General features: G+C 40.1%; 1 protein-coding gene across 6 annotated transcripts in view; it reads left to right on the top strand.

Annotated features, from left to right (window-relative positions):
• The window catches only part of CARF (calcium responsive transcription factor), a 36,206-nt gene extending 24,447 nt beyond the window's left edge, over positions 1-11,759 (top strand). For 3 of the 6 annotated variants that reach the window (XM_058839460.1, XM_058839464.1, XM_058839465.1), the window contains 4 exons: positions 335-6,798; positions 7,186-7,239; positions 8,295-8,458; positions 8,575-11,759. In XM_058839460.1, coding sequence (XP_058695443.1) covers positions 335-453 — 119 coding nt within the window. In that variant the 3' untranslated portion in view covers positions 454-6,798; positions 7,186-7,239; positions 8,295-8,458; positions 8,575-11,759. The remainder of the gene's footprint in view (positions 1-334; positions 6,799-7,185; positions 7,240-8,294; positions 8,459-8,574) is intronic. The other 3 variants (XM_058839463.1, XM_058839461.1, XM_058839462.1) reach the window with 3 other exon arrangements.
• Positions 11,760-23,604: the final 11,845 nt, after the last annotated feature.

Below are 23,604 nucleotides of genomic sequence, written 5' to 3'. Positions count from 1 at the left end.
TATTATTTTTCTATGGAAAAGAGGAAAGACGTTTTGTGTGAAAGTGATTTTGTACCTCCAAACATTTTATTATTTTTTATAAATTGGTTTAAATATTGTTATTTGAGGGGAGCCTTACTGAAGTAAGTTTATGTCAACTTGCAGTGTTTTAGAGCACAGTGGGTGACATAAGTAACTGGCTATCAAGCTAAGAAGCAGTAAACTTTATATATACCTTAACTGTTAGCTTGAGTTACTGAAATATTTTTCTTTTAAATGCACAGTTATTGTGGCTGAAGCATTGTCAATGGAGTTTGAACTTCAGTATTTGATTTTTTTTTGTTTTGTTTTTAAGCTGAAGAAAATACAGAGGGTGTTGTTACCTGTGTGAGCCAAGTTAAACAAGAACCGAGAGAAAAAGCATTGTCTATGGAGACAGATAAAATCAGAGACTGCCACAGTTCTTCACCATAGTTCTTCACCTGAAGCCTGGAAGGATTTTTCAAATTGGAGAACTCTAAATGTCTTGGAAGGAAAGGCAGGTGCTCTCAAAGTACTGCCATTCTTTTTTAATTGTATTATGACATTCGGACTAAGCGTATTTTAGAGTAGTTATGACAGAAAGCTGTTTTGGTTTGACTGATGTGGCTCACTGCCAACTCCAGGTCATTCAGTTGCCCCATGGAACACCACCTCTCTCTTCTGTTTCAAGTTTTGAGTAATTTGGATTCTATCCAAATGGCCTATTTTGTTCATTGTTTCTGAAGGTCTTCCACAATTTAATTCCTTAGCTTTAGAATGTGGATCACAATGCTGGGTTTGCATTTTCTCCTTGAGACCCTTGACTCTTATTGCACTACAGAGACCATAGAATCTGTCAGCTCCAAGATCACAGAATCCAACAGCAAAGCGATCAGTATGACAATGGTTTTGTGAGAAAAGGAAGGTCCAGGTTGCTAAACTTCAAAGTGATAAAGGACATGGATGCTTAAGAAAATGCAGCTTTGACCTGATCATAATGTTAATGGTGTGAAGATCAAGGAGAGGAGAAAGGTGAGGTTGCCAGGTGAACATAAAGTTGTATGATAAAGCAAAGTGTATGAATTGTAATGGTGAATTTTTTTGACTTTGACATCTTTGAACTTAAGTTCTGGCTTTGTAATGAGGTTCATTGATGCATGCAGCCTTCCTTTGCAGTGCTGCTGTATTTGCAGTTGGTCCTAACAACTAAATGCAGGAGTCTTTCTCATGGAAAATGATTGATGCTGCCATTTCAGCTTATCTACCTCTTGCTTTGTGCACTTAAAGCTATCAGCTCAGACAAATGTGATTTAACCTGCTGCTGTTTGTGATGTAGGGCTTGTGGATACATTCCTAACAAAGAGAAGCCCAAGAAAACAAAGGAAGTAATCAAAGCAATGTCCAAGTATTCTTCACCTCAACATTCAGAAAACAAACTCATCTTTCTCAAAAGTGACATATTCTAAGACTTAAGTGGTCCATACAATTAAAATAATTACCTGGATTCTTTAGAAAATTGAATGTGTTAAAAATTATTGTTTAGTAATATTTGAGTTAAAGCCATAGTAAGTGACAAGCACTGAGCTGTGTAATCTGTGACAGCTGTTTCCTTAAGAAAAAAAAATCATACCTGCAATAACTTGGAATCATTTTAAAGCTGTAAATGAAATGAAACTGATGCCAACATAGATATCAAGTTAAGAAATTGCATTTTTTGCAATTCAGATGTTGAATTCGTATAGCAAAATTCAGAGTAGTTTGTATACAGCAACAGGAGCCTTTCTGTTATTAGTTCCTACTAAGTAGTTGAGAACTTGATCATAAAATAGGGGTTTTTTTCTGCATGCTGTGGAAGAATTCAGTGTGAGGACTTTTCTCTTTTTTGGACTTGAAAACAAACAAAGAACCCCAGAAAAACTATTTCATTTATGTAGAGAAAAAAGTGTTGTGAATATTAAATGAACCAAAATATTGACATTTTAAAATTGTTACTTTACCTTACATTCAAGCATTCACAAACATCTTCTAAACAATGGCCATTTAATTTTATTTTTTTTTAATTTTCTTTTGAGTATTTAAAGCTAAAACTTTTGAAAGCCTTACATTGAACTTGTGTTCCAAATGCCTTTATGTGCAAAATCTGTTAGGTGCTATATCATAGTCTTAATATATATTAACTTCTCTGAAGTTAACTAGCATTGTAAACATTATTTGTTTAAAGCTAATTTTTATGGGTTAAGTCCCATTAGAATTTTCCAACAGGATCATGCTCTTATTAAATAAGAGCAGTATTTTATGATGCAAATGCATTTTAAAATCTCCAGTTTTTTGGAGCCTCTCATATTTAGTGTCTACACTGACTTGTTTTATGGTATGCTATACTTATTTCTGGCTAGGAAGAATCCCCCAAGATTTGCCTGTGGGGTATTTTATTTAGTTGGGTTTTTTTGTTTTGTTTGTTGTTGGTTTTTTGGTAGGTTGTTTTGCTAATTGTCAAAGTATCTCCCAAATAGATGTTCTCTGCTGCAGTCTTAGTTCTGGAGCACCCAGCCAGCAGTCCTCTTCTCTTTTCCAACTCAAAAACTGCATACCAGAATTGGTACCTCCTTCCATGCTTCTGTATTCAATAATCCATCACCATCAGTTTTTCTTAAAATAATGCATTCCAAACCATATTCTCTTTCCCTTTCTCTTTTTTTTGAGAATTTTTCCTCATTTTTGAGAATGCTTCTTTTCAAAAGAATAAATTACAGCTAAAGATCACCAGCAAGAGGTTATTTCCATTTTAGTTCTCTTCAAAGCAGACAATACATTTGTGATTGAAATAAAAGCTTAAAGAAAGATTATTTCCATTTCCATCAGCTCTTGCTTAGTTCCCTCATTAACAGTTCTGGTTTTAACATGGTTCTTTCCACCATGAGCTATAGTCTCATCCTGTGCTGCACGGTATTTCTGACAGTGTTTCTGGTTTTGACCTAGTGCTCACAACTGGAGGAAACACTCTTTTAGTCCATCTTGAATTGCAGGCTCTGAAATGAATTTTATATTCTATCCTGATTTGCATGGTATTCTGAAAACAACAGAAGTAAAAGTTGGAAAAATTTTAAAGAAGCAATAAAGAATTAGTTGTTTTTAAAAGCTGAGGATTAGACTTGCAATTCTGTTTATTGGAAAATTTATTTTAAATTATTCTTCACTCAATACTCACATTTTTGTCTTCAGTTTTCTTCATTTTCACAGAATTTAATTTCTTTGTCTTCCAAATATATAATTCAGCTTATTACTGTTATTTTTTTTAATGTAATATAATCTTTCTTTTTCAAAGTATGTGTTTTACATTTGTTTTGTGCATATTGCTAAAGAAGGAACATGAATTCGTCTCCATGTCCAGTCTCTATATTTGATTTAATGCCTTTGTTCACTAATAGCCACCTACATTTTATAGAGAAGACTGTTAAGTATCTGAAAATAAACAAAGTAAATGCTGCCATGTTCAATGGTTAAAATAGTTTAAATAGAATACTTAAGGCTGATTTTTCAGAGTAATCTGTGTAGCTTGATGCAAAGTAGTTGGTTATTATTTTGTGTTGGAATTGTAGATGTTTTTCTGATGTTTGCTTTGTTTTCTTGTGGTTGTTGTGTGCAAGCACTTACTTTGCAAACCTAGAATTCTTGGCCTTCAACTGTAGTGTAAATGAACAACTGATTTTCCAGTTATCCTTGTTGATTGTCTGTAAGAGTGATTGGTTGCTTTACAAGAAGAGATGTGCTTCTGTATGTGCATGCAAAAATAACCTTTTGGTAAAATGTAGAGAAGGTGTAAAAAGGTGTACATCCATAGCTCTTCTTCAAGGCTGGAGGCCTCTTGGATGGAAACCAGTACTGGAAATGAGTGCTTTTTATTGGTACAAAATTATTGCAGTTTCTACAAAATTTAGAGGCACAAATGTCTGTATATATATGTGTGTATATATATTTTTTTTCTATAGTAACTTACTGTATAATATTCCTATTCAAATGTAAACTACTTGTTCTTTTAAAGTAATGGCCTATTTTGTGGCTATGGGGGCTCATGGGGAGAAATGCAAGAGCTCTTTCAGGGCAGTGGATATTAGAGATGATGGACCACAAGTAGGAGAGCTCCAGGGAGACTAGGTGGAAGAAGTTCCTGAAAAGCAAGGATCCTGCTTGGAGGACTGATGGGAGCTGTGCTTGGAGGGCTCTGGGGCTGAGAGCCCAAAGGCTCAGTGCAGTTCCTGATTCTGTCCATAGTCCTCTCTATGCCAGTAGTGGATAGTGTGAGTTCGTGGTAGGAATTTAAAGGTATGGGAAAAAAGGGAATCCTGCCCTGCCCTTAAAAACAGAGAAGCTGCTGGAATTTTGGTGAGCACCAGAGTCGGGTAAATGACTCCCCATAGTCTGAGATGCCCATTCTTAGCTTCTAATATGAAGAAGAAGCTCCTCTTGGAGCTTCAGCCCAGGGATGTAGACTCTTTTTCTTTACCTGTTATCAAGGAAAGCAAACATTTTCTTCCCAACTGAACTAACCTGCTGCTTTCCTCATCCCACTGACTGCAGTTCAGTATCTGCCCAAATGTCTCTCCATACTTATTAAGGCTTCCACAGAAATCCCATGCCCTCAGGCCCTCCAGTTCTCACTCTTTCACTGTTGGACTGTTGAAGGAGCTGCTGAGTTCACTGCACAGGTAAACACTGGTGAGCTTTGCCCCATCAGTTTTTCTCCCTCCTTCCCCATGATCATAAGTACATATGTTCCTTTAAATTGCATTAAGTTTTTTTTCTTGCTTGCTTAAGGGTTTATCATCATTACTGGGATGCATATGAGGGAGCACCATTTCACAGACCATTTACATTCACAGCAACTGAGCAACTGAAAATATTTGATAAAATAGGGAGGAAAGAATGGTTTCTGCCAGCTGTTAGGGCTGGCCTCTTTCATACCACTTGAATTGATGATTCTGGCTGTGGATAGTAGCTGCCCGTTGTCTGTCTGTTGGCAAAAATGCAATTTTCTCCCTTAAGCCTATTCAAGCACATACGTTCTCAGATGTTTAGGTAGGAAGAATCTGTTCCATTAGGGATAGCAAGTGTGATATAGCTGAGCATGGTGCTGGGAAAAGTTACTGTTCTTTATGGGTCTCTGATGAGAAAATCATCTTTGATCTGCATTGCCTTTCTGAACAAAGCTTTTGTAGGAATAGACTTCAGATCCTGTCCCATCAGTAACAATTATCTTCTCCCAGCAACAGTGCACAACATTAATAAATGAAACAAGCCCTGTGTAAAACAGGTGGTGTTGATTTTTTTAGGTCAGAAGCTATCCAGTTGGTCTACCCAACAACAGCAGCTAAGGTATGATTTGAGGAGGAAATAACAGGAGTACATGTGCATGCATTTTTTTTCCAATACAAGCTCTTACATCTGAGTATCCCATTCCATTTCTGGTGCACATGGCAAATGACGTGAAGGGATTTGAAGTGTTTTCTGGAGAGTCTTCAAAGGAGTGATCAGAGATAGTACTGCTGTATCATACAAACTACTAATACATGTTTGTCAACTAGGACCCCATTCTGTTCTTGTACAGAAGGGGTTTTAAAAGCATGGGAAGCTTTACAAGGACAAGTACTGAGTGTCCTTATCCTAAGGAGTCTTCTCTGGACAGGAAAATAGGAGCTGTGGGAGTAATTCTCATCAGTAGTCTGTTGGCCTCTGATAGATAGAGGAAGCCTTGCAAAAAGCATGTATATGACAGCCCCTTATTGCAAATTACCTTTGGATACTTAATAGTTGTAAAATACATATGGTACATACATAGATGTATGTATCTTAAAATAAAATGGAGACATGACTATAGTTGTTTGCACATAATTCTTTAATACCATTTTAATTACACTTATCTGTGGTTAAATGATGCAGATATTTTAGGGCACATGTAATCAGATCTTTTAATGTGGATAATTGGAATTCATGTTTTTACTACAGCCATCCTTTGCTCTCTGCAGCGCAGCTCGGTCATTTGGCATGTACTGGCTTCTGTTAATGACATTCTGCCTGTTTAAACAAGAGCATACTGTTCTAAGCAAATTAAATTTCTCACTCTTCCTGATCTTTTTTCTAATAAGGATTGATAAGGCTCATCATGAAAATCTGTTTGTGGTATAGTGCTTTCATAAGAATTGATTTCTGGAAGGAGCTAGATACTGTTGGATCTGTCCATTTGGACATTTGTCTAGTGTACTTGGATTTCTATAGCAGGACAGTGTCAATACAGCATAAGCTGCCACTAAAATACTGTAAAAATTGCAACTCCCTCCCTTGGTCAAATGTTGACAGCTCAGTGGCTCCAGGAAAGATCATAGGAATACTTAGGCTCTTTGGAGAACAGTTTCTGTCTGTAGATACTATTTAAAACATAATTAGGTTTGGCAATCAAATGGCAGTAGGAGAGCCAGAAACAGAGGTGTGTGTTGTCAGGTCAGTGAGAGCGGAAGAAGTTCAGTCCCAGTGTCCTTGTGCCAGACTAACATTCTCTGTGCTAGTCCTGAAAGCACCCTTGAGAAACAGTGATTGTCTGTGTGCTGACATAGCTGTTCTTTCTGCTTGTCCACTCAAGAATTTCTACAAGCCTTCAAGGGACGTGGAGAGCATGAAAGTGTGTAAGATCTTATGAGAGGACCTGCTGGAATGAAACAGAGGAGGTTAAAGTTTGATGATGTGACTTCTATATAATGCACTTTCTTTGGTGGGAGGAAGAGGATTTTCCAATAGAGAATAAAAGTAAATCTTCTTTTTCAGAATATTAGTATTATTGCTGACTCTCTCTGGTCTGCTCGAGAAGATGCCTAGTGTTTGGACAGGTCTCAATGTTTTATGAATGTGTCCCAAAATGTTAATGAATACTCATTCATACATTGCTATCTTTGCATGTCATACTGAAACTGTAAGCCAGTGGCACCTCCTGATCTTTTTATTGTCTCTGTGCATTTTCATAAAGTAAATGAAAGCTTCTTTTTATAAAGAAATAGCCGAGAGCTTTTATTCAGAGTCCTTTCAGATATATACTTTTTTACAGGGTAAGCTTTAACTTAATAATGTTGTATATTTCTAGCCCTTTAATAACCTAAAATAGCCAAAGCCTTTTCACGTTTTTTTCTTTTTATCCAGAACATGAAGCATTTCAAACTACCCCTCAAAACCACCATGCTCAGAGCCTGAAAGGTTTGGCACTTTTCTTCCTGGTGATTTTCCATCTGTGCTGTATTGTGTCTTGCATATAACACCAGAATCCATAGTTCATACCTATCCCATCACATTAAAGCACTTTTTCATTTGCAGAATCTACCTGGTCACTTGACAGCATATCAATGACAATATCTGCAAACCAGTTTGTTGATAAACATTTGTCACATCAGTTCTAGATGTGGCCAATTTTCTTTGTGCATGGAATTTGCATTGGTTTAGTGAAACTAGTGATGTCAAAAATTATCAAGTCTCATGAACTGAGAGCCTTCTCTTGTGAATTTGATCTTAGTCTGAGTTCTGTCTGAGCTAGGAGCAAATTCTGAGGCTGTGTTCTGCCTCTGTCGCCCCTGTGTTCTGCAGTGCTTGTTGAGCAGAAGAAAAACCTTCCAGCTCCTAAGAACAGGTGCACTTGTGTTTTTGCCTGATGCAAAGCTGCTCATATTAATCTCTTGAGGGATGGCTTATGGAATTCTGCCTTCCAGCTTAAGAGAAGATAAAGTCTCTGTATATGAAAACTTGATGGAAAATGTACAGAGAGTTGGGAGCATCCAGAAGAGTCACCCTCAAGTGTACTTAATTTAGGAAAAGGAGCTGGTAGAAGGAATAAACAACTGAAGAGTATAACGGTAAAAGTAGGCATTCTTACTCTTTACATAGCATTGCCCTTACACAATACCTTTTCTTAAATATGTTCCTTGACAAACACTGGTCAGCAGTGAGAAGGAAACAAATCTCAATTTCTTCCCACAGCCAGCTTAAAGTTTAACAGTGCTTCTGCAAATTAATCACAAGTTGGGCCTAAAAATCTATCGTAGATCTGAGTTCAGTTTTGCTTTGTCAGGTCACTGTTAAGTTACATAAATTTAACTTTTTCACATAGCTGTTTCTTTTAAAGCTGAAATTAAATGTGAGAAAGAATTGGAAATTTTGTTTCTTATAGAGGACACTTCAGTTCTCTGAAGTGTGCAGGTGTTTCCCCCTTGTCTTCCACTTTTATCTCTTAGTTCAATATGTATTGGCTGTTTTCTCAGGATCACTTACCTCTGAGAGCACTCCAGATAACTGTCAAGAAGCCAGAGCAGAGAACAGAAGAGGAAAAGAAGTTTGCAAAAAGCTGCTTGCAGGAGATAGAAAGCTCTCAAACTTACAGCTGAAGACTGCAATTTCTTATGGCTGAAATGGCTCACTTTAGATGGTAAATATTTTTTTAATATACTACTTTTTAATTGTTCATTTTGTTACTGCTTATGCCTTGAGCTCACATCTAATAAAAGCTAGAATGGTAATTGTGTATTTTGCTTTTATCTTCAGTGTACTAGTTGTCTTCTGAATGTAAACTGGTCTGATAACTCCATGTTTTTGGCTGTTGACAAAGCTGTTATTGCATCTGAGGTGTTCTGTACATCGGAGATGGAGGAAGTGCGAACCTTCTTGACCTTGTTTCTACTGAGAACAGATGATCTGTGGAAAGAGGGCTTTACCAGTTTAAAATCAATATCCTCACAATAATTTGGTGCGTGTACATGTTTTTCATGTCAGGTGCTAGTGCATGTCTAACTTTGTACATAATAGAAGCCATAAAATTACCTCTCACTGGCCTAGCCATATTTTTTATCGTCTCCTACCACTGTACTCATTGTTTTTTGAGAGTGGGGCAATCGTTTTAACATATATGTTGTGATTTTCTACTTTTCTGCCTTTCTCCTGTTGCCTCTTTCTCATACCCAGAGCAGCACAGAAACAAATTTCTCACTTTAAAAAAACTTCTCCATCCTCAGTTTCCTATGTTTTGGGGTTTTCTCTTTGCTTTATTGTGCTGGACTTTGATTTCTTACATGACTGAAATGTAAAATATCATTGCATTTTGCTTAAGGAGTGGGAAATACTGGGGTGGGCTACTTCACTCCAGAAGTCCTCAGAGGAATTACCTACCACAGGTTCTGCTCCTGCACCTGCATCTCCACACAGGCCAGCACAAGCACAGAACTGTGCTGATGCCCTTTGTGTACCAGCCTGTTATCAGTACAAAGTTATTGCTGTGAATCCAGATCAGTCTGTAGGTCTGCCCCACTGTGTCCCCACAAATGACTCTTTGGGCACAACTTGAAAGAGAGCACAGGAGACAGCCAGAAAGTTCTTAATGTTCATCTTTTAGTTTGTGGTTCTGTATTGAGTTCAGGTGCTCTGGTGTGGGTGGTCCTGTGCAGGACGCAGCTGGTTCCAGACAGCTCAGCAACAGCCCCGCCATGGGACACAGCTGAGCACATTGGTGAAGCTGGGGCACCTCTGTGGCAGTGTCTGTAAGAAAGGGCAAAATGCTGCATGGCAGAGAGGAGTGAGGAAGAAGGTGAAACGGTTCTCTGAGCACCCAAGCCAGAGAAGAAGAAGAAGGAGGAATTGCTTCTGGTGCTGGAAATTAAGACCACAGAGGATCACATGTCAGAGTAGGTGCAGATTTTTTTGAAGGAACTGCAGTCTGTGGAGAGGAGCCATGCCAGAACAGGCTTCTGCTGAAGGACTGCAGCCTGTGGAGAGAGCCCATGATGGAGTGACAGAAATCAGCTGTTACAGACTGACTGCAACACCCATGTTCCACTTTGCCCTGTGCTACCTTGGACAAGGGGAGACAGAGAAGTTGGGGGTTCAAAGTGTGAAAGAGGGCAACAGAATGGAATGTGCTGTTTTAATTTGCTTTTGTTTCTTAGTGATTTAATCTATTTTAATTGGCAATAAATTAAATTAGCTTTCCTCATATTGATTCAAATATTGAAATTTACATCTGGATGTCAGTTATGGTAGAAAATCCTGATTTCTGTTTGATCACTGCAAGTCATTATTGCCTTTAATTTTTAAGTAATCAAATTTTAATTTTTAAGGATTCATTCTGTGTGAAGAAAGTAGTGTACCTTGTCTGAATCAGGAATTACATTTCTGGATGTATTCTGGTTAGGCCTTTCAAGTTCAGCGTACTCACCTCTTCACTAGAGTAGATCTCATTGGTGAATTATCTCAGGAACATGTCTAATCCGTTACATTTCAGCTGGAAAAGAATACCAGCCATATTTTTACAGGTTTGAGCATGGGAGAGTTGTTCTGAGGAGACGATGCTGCAGTATTATTTACTTTGGTAAAGCTGTTCTTACAGGTGTTAATGGTGTGGCATCTTCCCAGTGTTATGTCTAGCAGTGCTTCAGAATGGGGCAAAGTTTGTGGTGAGTGGCATCTTCAGTGAAAGTGCTGTTAACTTTGGGCAAAGAAATAAGCAGAGTTTGGGAATGGGATTTATGCTCTTGTGCTTTTCAGAGATTATTTAGGAAAATAATAAAAGTAATAAGAATAATAAGTAATAGTAAAGTAATAAGTAAAATAATAAGTAGTAAGAATAAGAAGGGAACTTCCTTTAGAGGATAAGTTTTATATGTATGTTCTTACACCACCTTTGGAAAATATCTGGCACTGGACACCAAGGGTATCTAGGCAGGGTACTAGGTGACATGACACACTTACTGGTTTATAATGGGAGCACTGAAATACAAACTTGATGGATAGCTTCCTAACATTAGCTAAATTAATCTTCATTTTTTTGTCCTCTCTCTTCACATTTCACTATAAAGGGAAGAGTCTCTGTTAAAGGGAACATGGTGAATTGTTATCTGTCCATAAAACTGTTTGTAAACAGTTGGATGAAAAGGACTTCTTTGATAATGAATTAGATGAGCTTTGGAAAAAATTGCACTGTCACTGTAACTTCAAGTATTTTCTTCCAAAGATATTGCTCACTATTGATTATTGTCTTACTGTTTATTTGCTGTATAATTTATTTGTTAAGCTTTTCTGGCCATGTCAGGGCCATAGAAGTAATACATATGGCAGTTCTCTTTTCCTTTGAAGTTTTATAAAAGGGGAAAGAATTCTTCATTTTGCATTTAGGCTCCAGCTGCTCTGGAAAAGTCCATGATTATCTGTGTTCCATAGCTACCAAACAATACCAAAAAGTATTCCATAAACTTGTGATTTTTCCTTGGATCAGGCAAAGTGAGTTTGACATCTTTAGGAAAAAAAAGGCAGACTACACTAGAACCAAATTTAGCATTATCAGGAGCTGTGACCTAGGGTTCATCAGTTGCAATTGTAAAAAGATTGATGTTTTCATAGTGTTTCAAATGTTTTCATTAATCTAATTTAATCTGTGAACAGAAGTATCTTCATTCCTCTTATTTCAGACTTCTGAACTCCTTTGCAAAATGAGAGATCGCTAGTGAGATTAGCTAATAACTGCAAAAATGGAAAAGTTTCACTGAGAACAGGTGTGGTAACAATGTACCATAAAGTCAGCCAGCATAATTAACATTAGTAAGGTAAGATCTTTCCAGAGGGTAACTACAGGCTAATACTTTTGGTGGGACACTGATGTTTATTCTGGTCTTGCTAACAAAAATAATGTTTATGAGCCATTGCAGAAAGAACTGGGAAATAAAGCACTTTGTAAAATGCCAGTCTGTGGTGGTTTTGGTTTCTGTTGATTTTGTCAAGCTTTTACTTGGTGTTCATTCCTGTGTATATCTATTGCAGGATCTGTTTTATCTGATCTCTTACATAGAGTAAGTTAAAATAAGTTAGTAGTTAACACTTAGAGCATAAGACCCAAGTGCTTCAAGGCAAGATATGATATGCCATATATTTTCTAACAAATAATAGAAGTTGAATATTCTTGATCATTGTCAGAAGACATGTGCCAGAAAGGAGTGCTCATAATGCCTTAAAGCACTAGGACAAAAAATAACATTCTTTTGGAATTTTTAATTAGTTTTAATTTTATATTTTCTACCTATATTTATGTGAGCTGATATTTTAATATATTGTATAAGGAAAGCAGGCAATTATTATTTTTTTTTTGTGATGGTTTGTTCTCATTGCTAATGCACATCTTGATGTTCTGATCCACATTTATAACATTATCACTTATACAGGGAGAAGCAGTGTCAGATAATAGAGAATTAGCACAGAATGGGGCATCCAAAACTACTTCTGCTGGCTTTTATCAATTTTTTGTTTGTTTTGAGTGGCAGTAGATAACTGACAATAATCATTTAGAGCCCGCTCTTTCCTTGGAAGGTCTGTGCCCTGCTGTATATTTTTTGTCATCTCCAGGATCAAGCAGAAGAGATAGCCTGAAGGTTCTGCTGTTTGGAAAACAACAGTTGCAGAGTTACTGGGTGTGGGCAGGGAACGCAGTCACCATCCCTATATCCAGCAGATGAGAGAACAAGGAATGAAATAGAAGATGGATGTGAGCCCTGTTTTTCTTCTGGTGTTACCATGTTAGATCAAAAGATTTCTAGGGGAATTAATGAGCAGCACTGCAAGAGAAAGCAGAAGTGGGAGCTTGGTGATAGCATCTGGTTGAACTCTACTAAGTCATCCAGCTACTTCTGTAGCATTGGAAGCAAGAGAATACTTTCCCATTCCTCCTTCAGATTGTTTGGAAGGAATATGTTCTATCCCAGGCTATCCATTCCCTACCCCTTGGCTTTGGGACGGATGATGCCAGTTAGGCCAACAGGTTATGAGAAGAGGTGGATGTTGGCTAAGTGCACCCTGCTTAGACAACAAATATTAGTTGCAGTTCTTGTAAATGTTGCCAGTTCTTTTTGCAGCAGTTTGATCTGTACATATCAAGAGATGGCAAATTTAGGAAGTAGCTGTACTTGTGGAGGCTGCAAAACCCCTGAGATTTCTGTATGTGCCTCCTGCAGTGCACATACATGTGTAACTATGTAATAATTTGTTAATAGTAACTGCTACAAAAAACTTGGAAGAAAGCCACTTGCAGTCATCCTATGAAAAGCCAAGAGCTTGTTTTCATGTGTCAGCTCTATAAGGCAGGAAAACGTTTATGGAATGTACAGCAGTTTGACAAAGACAGTGATAAAAAATTCTTATTTTCTGAACTGTTAGGTGGTTTGCTTGTGTGTTAGAAGAATTTTAAACATTTTGCATGGCTGTTACCATGTATTGCCACTTCTGTGCTGAGTAGTCACTGATGTCTACATTATAATTATGTACTCAGAAATTTGGGGGGCTTTTACCTTTGATTAGAGAATACAGTCTCCAAATGGTTGTCAAGCTGGCATTATAGAAGAATTAGAGAGTTTGTTCTAGTAAGATATTGAAATTTAAGAAGTGTAATGAAATCACTAGCAACTGTAATCAATAACAGTCTTCAGTGAATTTTGAAGTCCAATTCTTGGGAAGGGTCTGGATAGTTTGTGAACCATTAGTAACACTGCTTTCTTCAGCTAATATCAAAAATTCATTTTCAGCTTCTGTCAGCCAGTGTCCAGGCATTGCTTTGTTCTGCAAGCAGGTGGAGAGAGAGGGGTTGCAGTGGGGTGGCCCATGCAGTCCTAGACAGGGGATCTGTGAGGTGGTGCGTGTAAGACATCACAAAATGCAGCACTGAGTGAAGGGAGAGGCAGTGCCAAAGTTCTAAATGTAGATGAGCACTATGCAATTACCAACATTATTCTTCTGGAGCATCAGCACTGATAGATATGTGGTTATCTCAGCCTGGCCTGACCTGGTTTTCCACATCAGCTGATTTCCATGGACTTCACCCTTTGTGCCTTTTCCCCCTGCCCTGGCAGTAGGGAGATATGGCAGAGGGTGCTCAGCACAATGCTGTTCTTTTCTTAAGAAAAGCCACAGCAGATCTGTTTTGTGTATGGGTCACTGGGACTCTCTGGCCACAACATGAGTGTGTGAAGTTAAAGCATCTCCGATGCTGTATGAAGGGAGAAGGAGAGGTTCCTGGACCTTCAGTGCTACTTACTCTGGAACTTGCAACGTGGAATGAAGTCTGTGATCCTCCCAACAAGACTGGACCAGTTTGGATTTAACAGAGAGACAGATTCTTCTTATGTTAACAGCCTCTTCAAAACTGAAGCCTCATAGGGAGTTCAATTAGGTGCTTGACCTTTATTGAATATTGGTAGCACTGATGGGCATGTGATGTATATGAAGGACAAGATTTGGATGTCAAAGACAGGACAGCAGACACTAGTGCAGAGTCATTGGGAATGTCACAAACAACTGAAATCTGCAGTGTCTCTCTGGACTACAGAATTGTGACTTTCTTGGACATGGGAGAAGGAGCTCTCTGAATTACTGAGCACTGGTGTAAAGGTTGGTGTTGCTTCTATGTACTAGTTTGGCTTGCAATTTTGGCCAGCAACTGTGTGTAGCAGCAAATCCGTTTGAACTTTCCTATCTTTTCAGGAGTTTTGCCTCACTGACATTCTTTGCTCTCTGTGTTTTGAGAGAATTGCTGTGCCTTTGAGAGAATTGCTGTGCCGTAGAGAGAGGCTTCCTAGGCCCCAGGCATGACAGAAATACTGTAGTCAATGGAGCAGAGACATAGAGGGTTTAGCATGTTTCTGCTTGTCACCTCTAAAACCACTCCCAAATGCCACCAAAAATATGTTGGCTACATGTCTTCTTCTTTCCCTGTGTCTGGGAAGGGAAACTTGCCAACACAGTCTGGAAGATTTAAACTGTAGCCCATCGATGCAGTTCTCACATGATTTACTCAAGTAACACCATTTAGGTATTCCTGGGAAAGGGAAGCACTAACACCACTGAAAGCAATCCTGTTTTGCTCCCAAATGCTATAAAAGAGAAGGAAAGACTAGAGAATCTCTAAATGCCCAACTTGAGTATTGTGGTCTGAGGTACTCTAAAGGATTATTTCACCTGCTTATTATCCAAGTTCAGTCTTGGATCATGTTCACATTCATTCTTGGTTCATATTTCTTTTCTGGTGACAATGCTTGTCTGAACAATGAGCACATCTTCAAAGCCAGAACCATCATCTTGCCAGTTTATATTGGCCTCCTGAGAAAGCTGATAACCAGAGTGGACTTGTACAATCTGTACCTGTATTTCATGGATTAGGATGTAAACTAAGATCTTGCATTTGCCTGTCCTGTGTGTTTGCCTCATCATTCTTAGGGTGACAATGTTTAGCTATGTGCACGTAGCTAGCTCAGAGGATTTTGGTTTGTGTTTTTGTTTTGTGGTTGGTTGGTTTTGGGTTTTTTGTCAAAAAAGAAGAAAATGGTCAGACTTCCTTCATCTTACTGAAATTTCCTTATATTTGCTCTCTTTCCCTTTAGGATGACAAAGGTACCAACTGCATTAATCCTTTTGGATGCTAGAGGGAGCTCATGTCTTGAGCAGTCAGAATGAATCATGATACCTTGCACAATTCTTGAGGAAACACAGATGGAAAGTAAAGTGCTATTGATGACTATAATGCACCTTTTTCCATCACTGGCAAAATAGAAGGGCTGAATGTATCTGGTTAGGAAATTACACATGGCTTTCAGAGACACTCAGATAATTAAATGCTGTAGCTGCAGTTTCTTCTATATCTGAGCACCTTGCTGTCGTGACTGGATTTATCTTCCCAACTGCCTCTGAGGAAATAAATTGTCTCTCATATCCCTATGAATACATGGGAAGTGTGACACCAGGAGCACTCATGTTGCTATGTGTGTGTATATACATACACAAAGTAGTAGTCCAAACAAAATTCTCCAAAGCACTCAGAAGGAGTCTTGAAAACACAAGGTAACATCATGAAACATATTGACTGACTCTTTTGCCATCTCCTTGTTCTTCACTAGGGATCTGTAACAGTGCAGTTGATAGCACATTAGCAACCAGAATTTAGGGTCTTTCGAGGCTGAAATGCAGCCACACTTGAACTAGCCTAGCTTAAATACATTACCTAAGATAACTTTCCATAATCAGAACAAATTTTAATTTACATTACACTCGTTTCATCATTCAGAGTTCTTGTCATGTGGACCTCTAATCCTAGTGAGCACCACCTCTAATCTGTTTAGTTATATTTCAGCAAATCCTTGCTCCAGAAGAAGAAGCTCAGCTGTCACTGCTCACTTTAGGTGTCAGGGTAACTGCAAATGGACAATCATACTGCTCCAGTGCCTGAGGCAAAGCAAGCTTGCTGTGCAGAGCTTTGGCAAGCCGGGCTTGGCATTTGTGCTGCGGCAGCTCTGCCCAGGAGAGGGCAATGATGCCTGGCCATGTGCTCCAGCAGAGTAGCCATGGTGGGGAAAATGTAATATATTGGATAGGAAGGTCCATGTAGAGAGGTGGATATGAGATATGACACAAAATAATCACTCAAATGCAAGTCACAGTATCTCAGTGGCATGTTACTGCCAGAAACATGCTGTCCTGGTGGATATAGATCCTGTTAAAGAAGCCAGACAAGGAGGCTCTTGCAAAGGGCTGAAGATGGGAAGGCATTACAATGGCATTGACTTCAAAGATACCTATGTTTAAGTACTGCAGTTTTGATTTACAGCTGAGACTGATTTCTGGAATAGAAGATACTTCAGCCCTCCTCAGGGTATACTCAGAGTGCCTAAGCCTTTCTCCTTGGTATCTTCTGACACAGTTATCTAAAGCCTGGTTGCTTGGGCTTTACTCTTACAGGATGCAGTAAATACTAAAAACTGTTACTCTCTTATAGGTGACACTGTAGAGACTCCTCTGCCCAAGGCAAACTTATGTTCCTTTACCACATAAGAGGTTCACCTGCGTGAACACCAACACATCATTTTTATTTACTTGGATTCCCTGTTAATTCTATCAGCCTTTTCCCCTTCTTTTTATTTCTGCCCTAGGTTTAAAAGTTAAAATGAAAAAGGCTGAGACTATTATAACACATACTATTGAGGCTGACCATATTCTTAGATGTGCTTTGGACATAAGTACCATAATGGATAGATGGAGTAAAGAGGATTTTAGTTCTCAGGATAGGATTTATATAGCAGTTGTAGCTATGGGGAAATTATACCTGTGGGCCACATTTATGGTCTTGAGAGCTGTAGTCCTTAGAACCAGAGAGAAAAAGAGCCCTGAGACTGCTCTAGCTTCCATGGAACTGCAGCTGCACCTGAAAGGCAAAAACATCTGCAAGAGTTCCCTGCTTTGCTACTTGCTAATTAAATTAGCATTAAGGTGAAGAGTCACTGTAGAGAAATATAGAGGCAGACTCTGAATGTCTGGCTGTAACTTAATAGGAGAAAATTAAAACAACTTGCTAGCAGCAACAATTACAAGGGGTCAGTTGTAAACTTTTTTTTAAGGTAGAGTCAACAGATTATTTGTGAAAGTCTTTGGCATCTCAGCCTTCTTTTAGATGGGATCTGGGTCAGGGTTGTCTATCCAAACCTTTCCTGGGGGATTGGGATGGAAGTTATTGCTGCGTAACATCTGTTCCCTCATCTCGCTCCAGCTTCAGTATTTCCTACCCACGGCATTTGCATCCCAGCAAGGAGCTCATATAGGCTCTGTTCAAACTGAATGCAAGCAGTGTCTTGTGAGACATCCCTGAATTGGCTGGAGGCTCCAGATGGTTGTGCTGCTATGCAGAGGGACTGGCTCAAGCTCTGGGTGCAGGATGGCTGCTCACCACAGGTAGGTGAGTGAAGTGTTGCACAGCACTGAGGTGTCAGTGTTCCTCCCAGTCCCAAAGCTGGCAGGATTGGTGCTGGATAGGGGAGTTGCTGCACTGAGCTGCCTCCCATGGTATAGATGTTCCTCTCTTCTGCTGTATTAAATGACTCACAGGGCGAGTGAGCAATATCCTGACACCAGAAAAAGGTCAGTGCCCATGACTGGGAAACTGGAAAAACCATGGGCTGCACCAAAACAGGCCACAAAAGGCCAAGACACTGGGTGGGGTCAGGACAAAGAGAGAGAGAGATGGGCTTGGAGCAAAGGCAGGCAGGGAGAGTTCATAGGCAGGTAGGGCAGAGCAGAAGACATATCACGAAACAAAGAGTACTGAACATTCAGCTCTATCCCTTAAGGCTGCCTATACCCCCATAAGATAGGGAGGCCAAACATGGTTCAGGGATACAGAAGCCACTCCTGGTCAGGACAGGAGTTCATAAAAACTTTATTTCTCAGTCCCTATCAGTGTAGAGTTTAAGTGTTCTCAAATGTACCCTTGCAGCAGCATTCCCCTTTCTGGACAGGGAAATGGAGATATGGAGGCTAAAGCAGCTTGCTGAAACTCACACAGGAAGCCCGTGGCATGCCAGAGGAGTAAAGGAAGACAGTCACCACCCTAATCTGACATTCCTGCCTGTAAACCTTTCCAAATGGGGCTGCATGGGCAGGCAAAAATGTCACACAGTTGCTACTGTCCCCCCTATTCTAGTGGACCCTTGATTTACCAGGCTGCTGAGTGAGTGAGTGCTCCTCTGTACCACTCCTGTTATCCTGGAGAATGGCCTGCAGGAATAAAAAGGAGGTGCAGGAAACACCAGTTGAGGGCATTAGAGGGACAGGATTTTGCTAAGCTGGCAGAACAAGACCTGTTTAGTAGAGAAAGAAGAGTTCTAAGGATACAGAGACAAAGCAGGGAAGTTGCATTGAACTAAACCAGGATGGCACTTGCAGAGATTAATAGCTGCTTCCTGTCCCATATAATGTCTTCTCCTTGCAAACATACACAAAGGATTTTCTGGAAATGCATACTTCTTCTCACTCCAGTCCAGTTTCCCCTGGGTTTCAAGATACAGGTGCAATTGAATAAATGGCTCAATTCTACATTAAATGAGATCAAACACAATTCGGGGCACAATCCAAAACTATACAGCCAATGAAGGCCTTTTCATTGTTTTAGTAGGATTAAAATCAGTTCTCGGTTAGATATTTTATTTAAAGTAGAACAGGATAACAGCAGTAGAGTGAAATAAAACAACCTGGAGAAATCCACTTATGCTCATTGTCTGTTTGCTTCAAATGCCAGTAGAATTATTAATAATAATATAAATAAATAAAGGGGGAGGGTGGTGAGAGAATATCTCTGTACTAAACTATAGATGTTAATGAGCAAGTCTAAATAGAACTGGCTTGATGAGATCTGATGTAATAATTCCCTGCTCACTACAGGAACTAGACCTGGAGGAAAATAAATTGGATAAAGACTTGCAGACAAGATGGTGGCTCTAGGACCGAAGCTTTGCTTCCAAGACCTTACTTGCTGAGTTTCCATCTATTTTGTACCTGTTGCCTCACCTTCAGTTGTCCTAGTCTGGGTAAAGTTCCACAGTGTCTCACTGCCCATCCTAGCTCTGTCACTAGGAGATAAGATACTGTGAGCTCTCCTACTTTCTAAAGTACCATCTCATTTCGGCCTGCCATTCACAAGGTGCTCACTGAAATTTCTTTCATGCAGGGTCTCAAGACTCCCCTTCTCATGACAAATCTCTGCCTTGACCATCCCTTCTTTACATGCTGCAATTAGTTGTTTTGTATCTATATCTTCTAAGCTGTAAACCAACCATTTTTTTTCACCTTTCTGTTAATTTCCCCTTGCTTTGGATATCAATGAGATTTCAGTTCTTCCCTCTGAGTCACTGCTTTGTTTTTGTTCAAATATTGTCTTTATTTGCAACAAAGCTGGCAGTATTATCTGCTAGTGGAAAAGAAGGACTTTTAAAGACACTTATAAAGCAAAACTCATGCTAGAGGCCAGGTCCTGTGCCACTAGTAATCATTGCTTTATTTATGTTTAATGATTATTCTTTTAAGAAGAAGAAGAAGAAATAATATAAACAGAAACTGATTAACATGAATAATGAAATGCTGAAAACAGGATGGATTTTCTGTATCAGGAATATGATCCTGAAATGTGATTCAAAAGAGGGTGAAGGAATAGCAGTGATCTTCATGCACTGCAATAAGACTCTGGAGAAAGAACTGTATCGACTTCCTAGCTCTGCCATGGTAAGATGACCTCAGGTATTATTTAATTTCACCGAGGCTTAGCTCTCTCTGTGTAAAGGGTGATTGTTCTTTCTTTGACTTGCAAGATTGTTCTGAGATGTTTTGATCCTATAGAGATGGTGTTCAGTTTCTTTTGTTAGAAGAGATACAGTTACTGGTGAAATGTTGAAAAGGCCAAAATCTTGAAAATTTCAAAACTACCAAGCCCTGAGGAAACAAGGGTAAACTCCTTTATAGAGGCTGTTTCTTCAAACCAGAGTCATGTGGTTTAAGTGAGGAGTCTGTCCCCACATATCTTTCTTTCTTCCTCTGTTTGTGATAAGCCTTTAGCACCAGGATATTTGCCTAAGTGGACAGGACTGCCTGTGCAGAGAATTTTGTCATTCCATACCTCAGCTGAATGAAATAATTTACCATAACAAAAGAGGCCCAGCTGTGAGGTTCCCAAGAGTGCTAAAGGAACTCTTCATGCCTACAGGCACAAAGGCACTGCTTTGTCTCTGCCGTCCATGGACTGGTTGTACAGTACAACCATCTACTTGAAGGTGAGATAGAGTAGCACAGTGTCCATAGCTTGGCTTCAGTAAAAGACCTTCCCAAGTACTGGGGGAATAATTTCCTTTTATTGCTCTTGAGATTCCTCACTGGTTAAAAATGAGTCTAGAAGTTCTCAACCTTGTATCCACAACACCTTGGAACAGGCTGTATTGTTCAATATTCCTATCTGTGTGTACCATTACAGTTCTCTCTTCCAATGCTGTTTTTAGCAGAGACCTTCTGAGATCTCTTGGCCCCATTTCATCGTTTTTGTGACCAGCATGTTGACCCGGTAATATTTCAAATTGCCTAAAAAACTGGCTGGCCCCTTACAGCTGGTGGTTGAAGATGGGGACAGTTTCAGAGCTCTCAGAAGAATTTTAGCTGCATGCTCCCAAAAGTGGCTCTGAAGAATGTTGGGATCGATGTTCATGCTTGTTTTTGCTTCAGTCCATCTCTTCATCACCAGAGAACTGCCCACAGCCAGAAGGTGGGAGACATTGGCCCATGCTAAAAGCCAGCCTGCCGTCTCTGGCAGTGTGGGAAGGGGAGGCTGCTTCAGTCGTGCCTTCCCAGCAGCATCTCCCAGTCACAGCTGCTGGATAATGGACAGCAGCCCCAGGTTTTCCTGCGAGAACTTAATCTGCACTGTCGTCCCTCATTACTGCCACTCAGTGCCGTCGTGTCCAGCCATGAAGGGTCACAAGATGACATGAGAGAGGTCGGGCAGGGGGTCTACAAAAGGGTCTGGCGAGCATCGGGAAACATGGAAAGGCTAAAAAGAGAACAGCTACCCAAACGATGCTCCAAGCGGCTCGGTGGGGATGGAACTGAATGCGGCTGGGTTCACACTAAGTTTTCCCGAAGGTCACTCTGCAATATGGTAACTCCCAGCCCGGCTGTCAGTGCCCATAAAGGCAGCTCTCCTCACGGTGCGGGGGTGGGGAAGGGAAGGAGGTTTGTTTAGAAGCATTAGTGCGCCCCTCCCCCGGCCCCATTAGTGGCCCTTATTAAACCAACACAGACAAAGAGCAAAGATGCCCTCGTTAATGGAGAGTCTTCGATAATTACTCTGCTCTGCCGCTTCTTTTGGGGCCTGAATAGCCTTTGAATAATGTTTCTCTTGCTGTGGTTGCAGACAATACCCTCGCAGACTGCTTTAAGCGGTGCCAATCCCATTAGCAGAAGAATAGCAGAGCTTTCTGGTTGTGTGGGTGTGTGTGCTCACGGGAGGACAGCGGGCTCGCAGTGGGAACAGACTACGCTGCCCACTGCTTCGCTCTCCTCCTCTCCCCCTGCCCTTCAGGACCCAAGGAAGCAAAGCAGGCAAGCGCTGGGCGAAACTCCATTTGGGAAACCATCTCCCTATTTAAGCAGCCCCCGTGCCAGGGGCTTGTGAGAGCCGTGCTGCTACTCACTGCAGGAGCGCAGAGACGGGCATGGCTGCTCGCAGAAGGGGAGGGAAGAGCTGGGAGGCAGAAGCCCCGCAGGACTGGGGTGCCTCCAGCCTTTCCTCATGTTCCCCAGGCACAGCTCTCTTTGTGCCCACACAAAATTCTAAGAGGACGGAGGCCAAATAGCCCCCAAAATCAGAATCAGGCAGAGTTACTGCTTTACAGAGGAGATGAGACACTCATCCTTCTGCATGCAGTTGATTACAGAGCATGAAAATGGCTATACCACCCAATTTTGGGAGGGTTAATTTTGAGCCGCACACCCCAAGCAGGAAGCTAATTAGTGTGTTCAATGGATAGCTGTCAGCCAAACTTGGAAGAGTTGGGATAATTCTACCTGAGCCTTTCTCTTTGATCTCCTCTTCTGCATGATAAGTGAAAATAGTGTATAGCTGGGCTGGCTGTGGTGTTTAATTTAATCATCTGATGATATTTATTTTCACAAACATGAACTCGGGCAACAATTATCAGAAAGGCTTCATCTTGTGCTGAACGCTCCAGTTAATGTCCTTTCTGTGAGGAAATAGCTTCTATGTAGGGAGTCAGTAATTAAAACGTGTGAAAAAAGGCCACTTTTTCAGAGGCAGTGGAAGACTGGTGGGTCTAATGCTCAGCTGGTATGAGCTGTCAAGTCAGTCAATGGCCAAAATAAATGGGCATTGCTCCTTCCACATTATGCCAGCAAATGATGTGCCCAGAGAGTTGCTGAGTTTCCCAGTTTGAGAAGGAGGTTTGGATTCTTGTCAACAGGAGCCAAACTGAGGAACACATGGTGCAATGATTTGGTCTTTGAAAGATGATTCTGGAACACTCATAGACAATGTTCAGACTGAAGGAGCACTTGGTCCAGCAAACTCTTCCAAAAGGAAAGCATCTAAGTTAAGTTTCTAGTATAACTAAAGAGAGGCATTTTTTCCCTCTTTGAACACAGTGTTGAAACTAAGGGAAAAAAATGACATTTGACACATTCCAAGTAGCAGGAAGATGAGTCCATGTGTCCCAGGTCAGTATCTTTGTCATATGGACAAATAATGTACAATTATTTTACTCATACATGTAACCACCATATGGCTCCATGCACAGTTCAGTGTTAGGCCATGTGCTGATGGTTGGTGAGCAACGAGGACAAAGCTGGAAGTCAAGCTGTGTGGAAGGTTCTGATAAATAGCCATCACTATGCCTTTAACCAGTATATCTTATTGGAAACAGCTCGTGATTTCATGTTGGGGGACAATGATATGCTTAAACAATGAAAATTGCAAAATCTGAAGCTTGCATTCTGAAATATATATATATAGTAAAAACAAAAAAAAAATTCAAAGGTTCCTATTTCTTCAGAACTGAGAGTGTTTTACTGGAGCTTTGAAACATAATGTCAATAATTGGGGTGGTTTTTTTCCATCTCCATTGGCACACACTGCAGGAAGAAAAATCTCTACTAGAGAAATCAACTAGAGGAATCAGAAGCAAGGAAGAGATAGTTGTTTGGTTTTTTTACAGTGCACACTACCTGCTT

Source organism: Poecile atricapillus, chromosome 5 (genome assembly GCF_030490865.1).
Source record: "Poecile atricapillus isolate bPoeAtr1 chromosome 5, bPoeAtr1.hap1, whole genome shotgun sequence".
In the NCBI taxonomy this organism is placed as follows: Eukaryota; Metazoa; Chordata; class Aves; order Passeriformes; family Paridae; genus Poecile; species Poecile atricapillus.
Note: the sequence above shows the minus strand (reverse complement) of the source record. Positions and strands in the feature narration are given on the sequence as shown.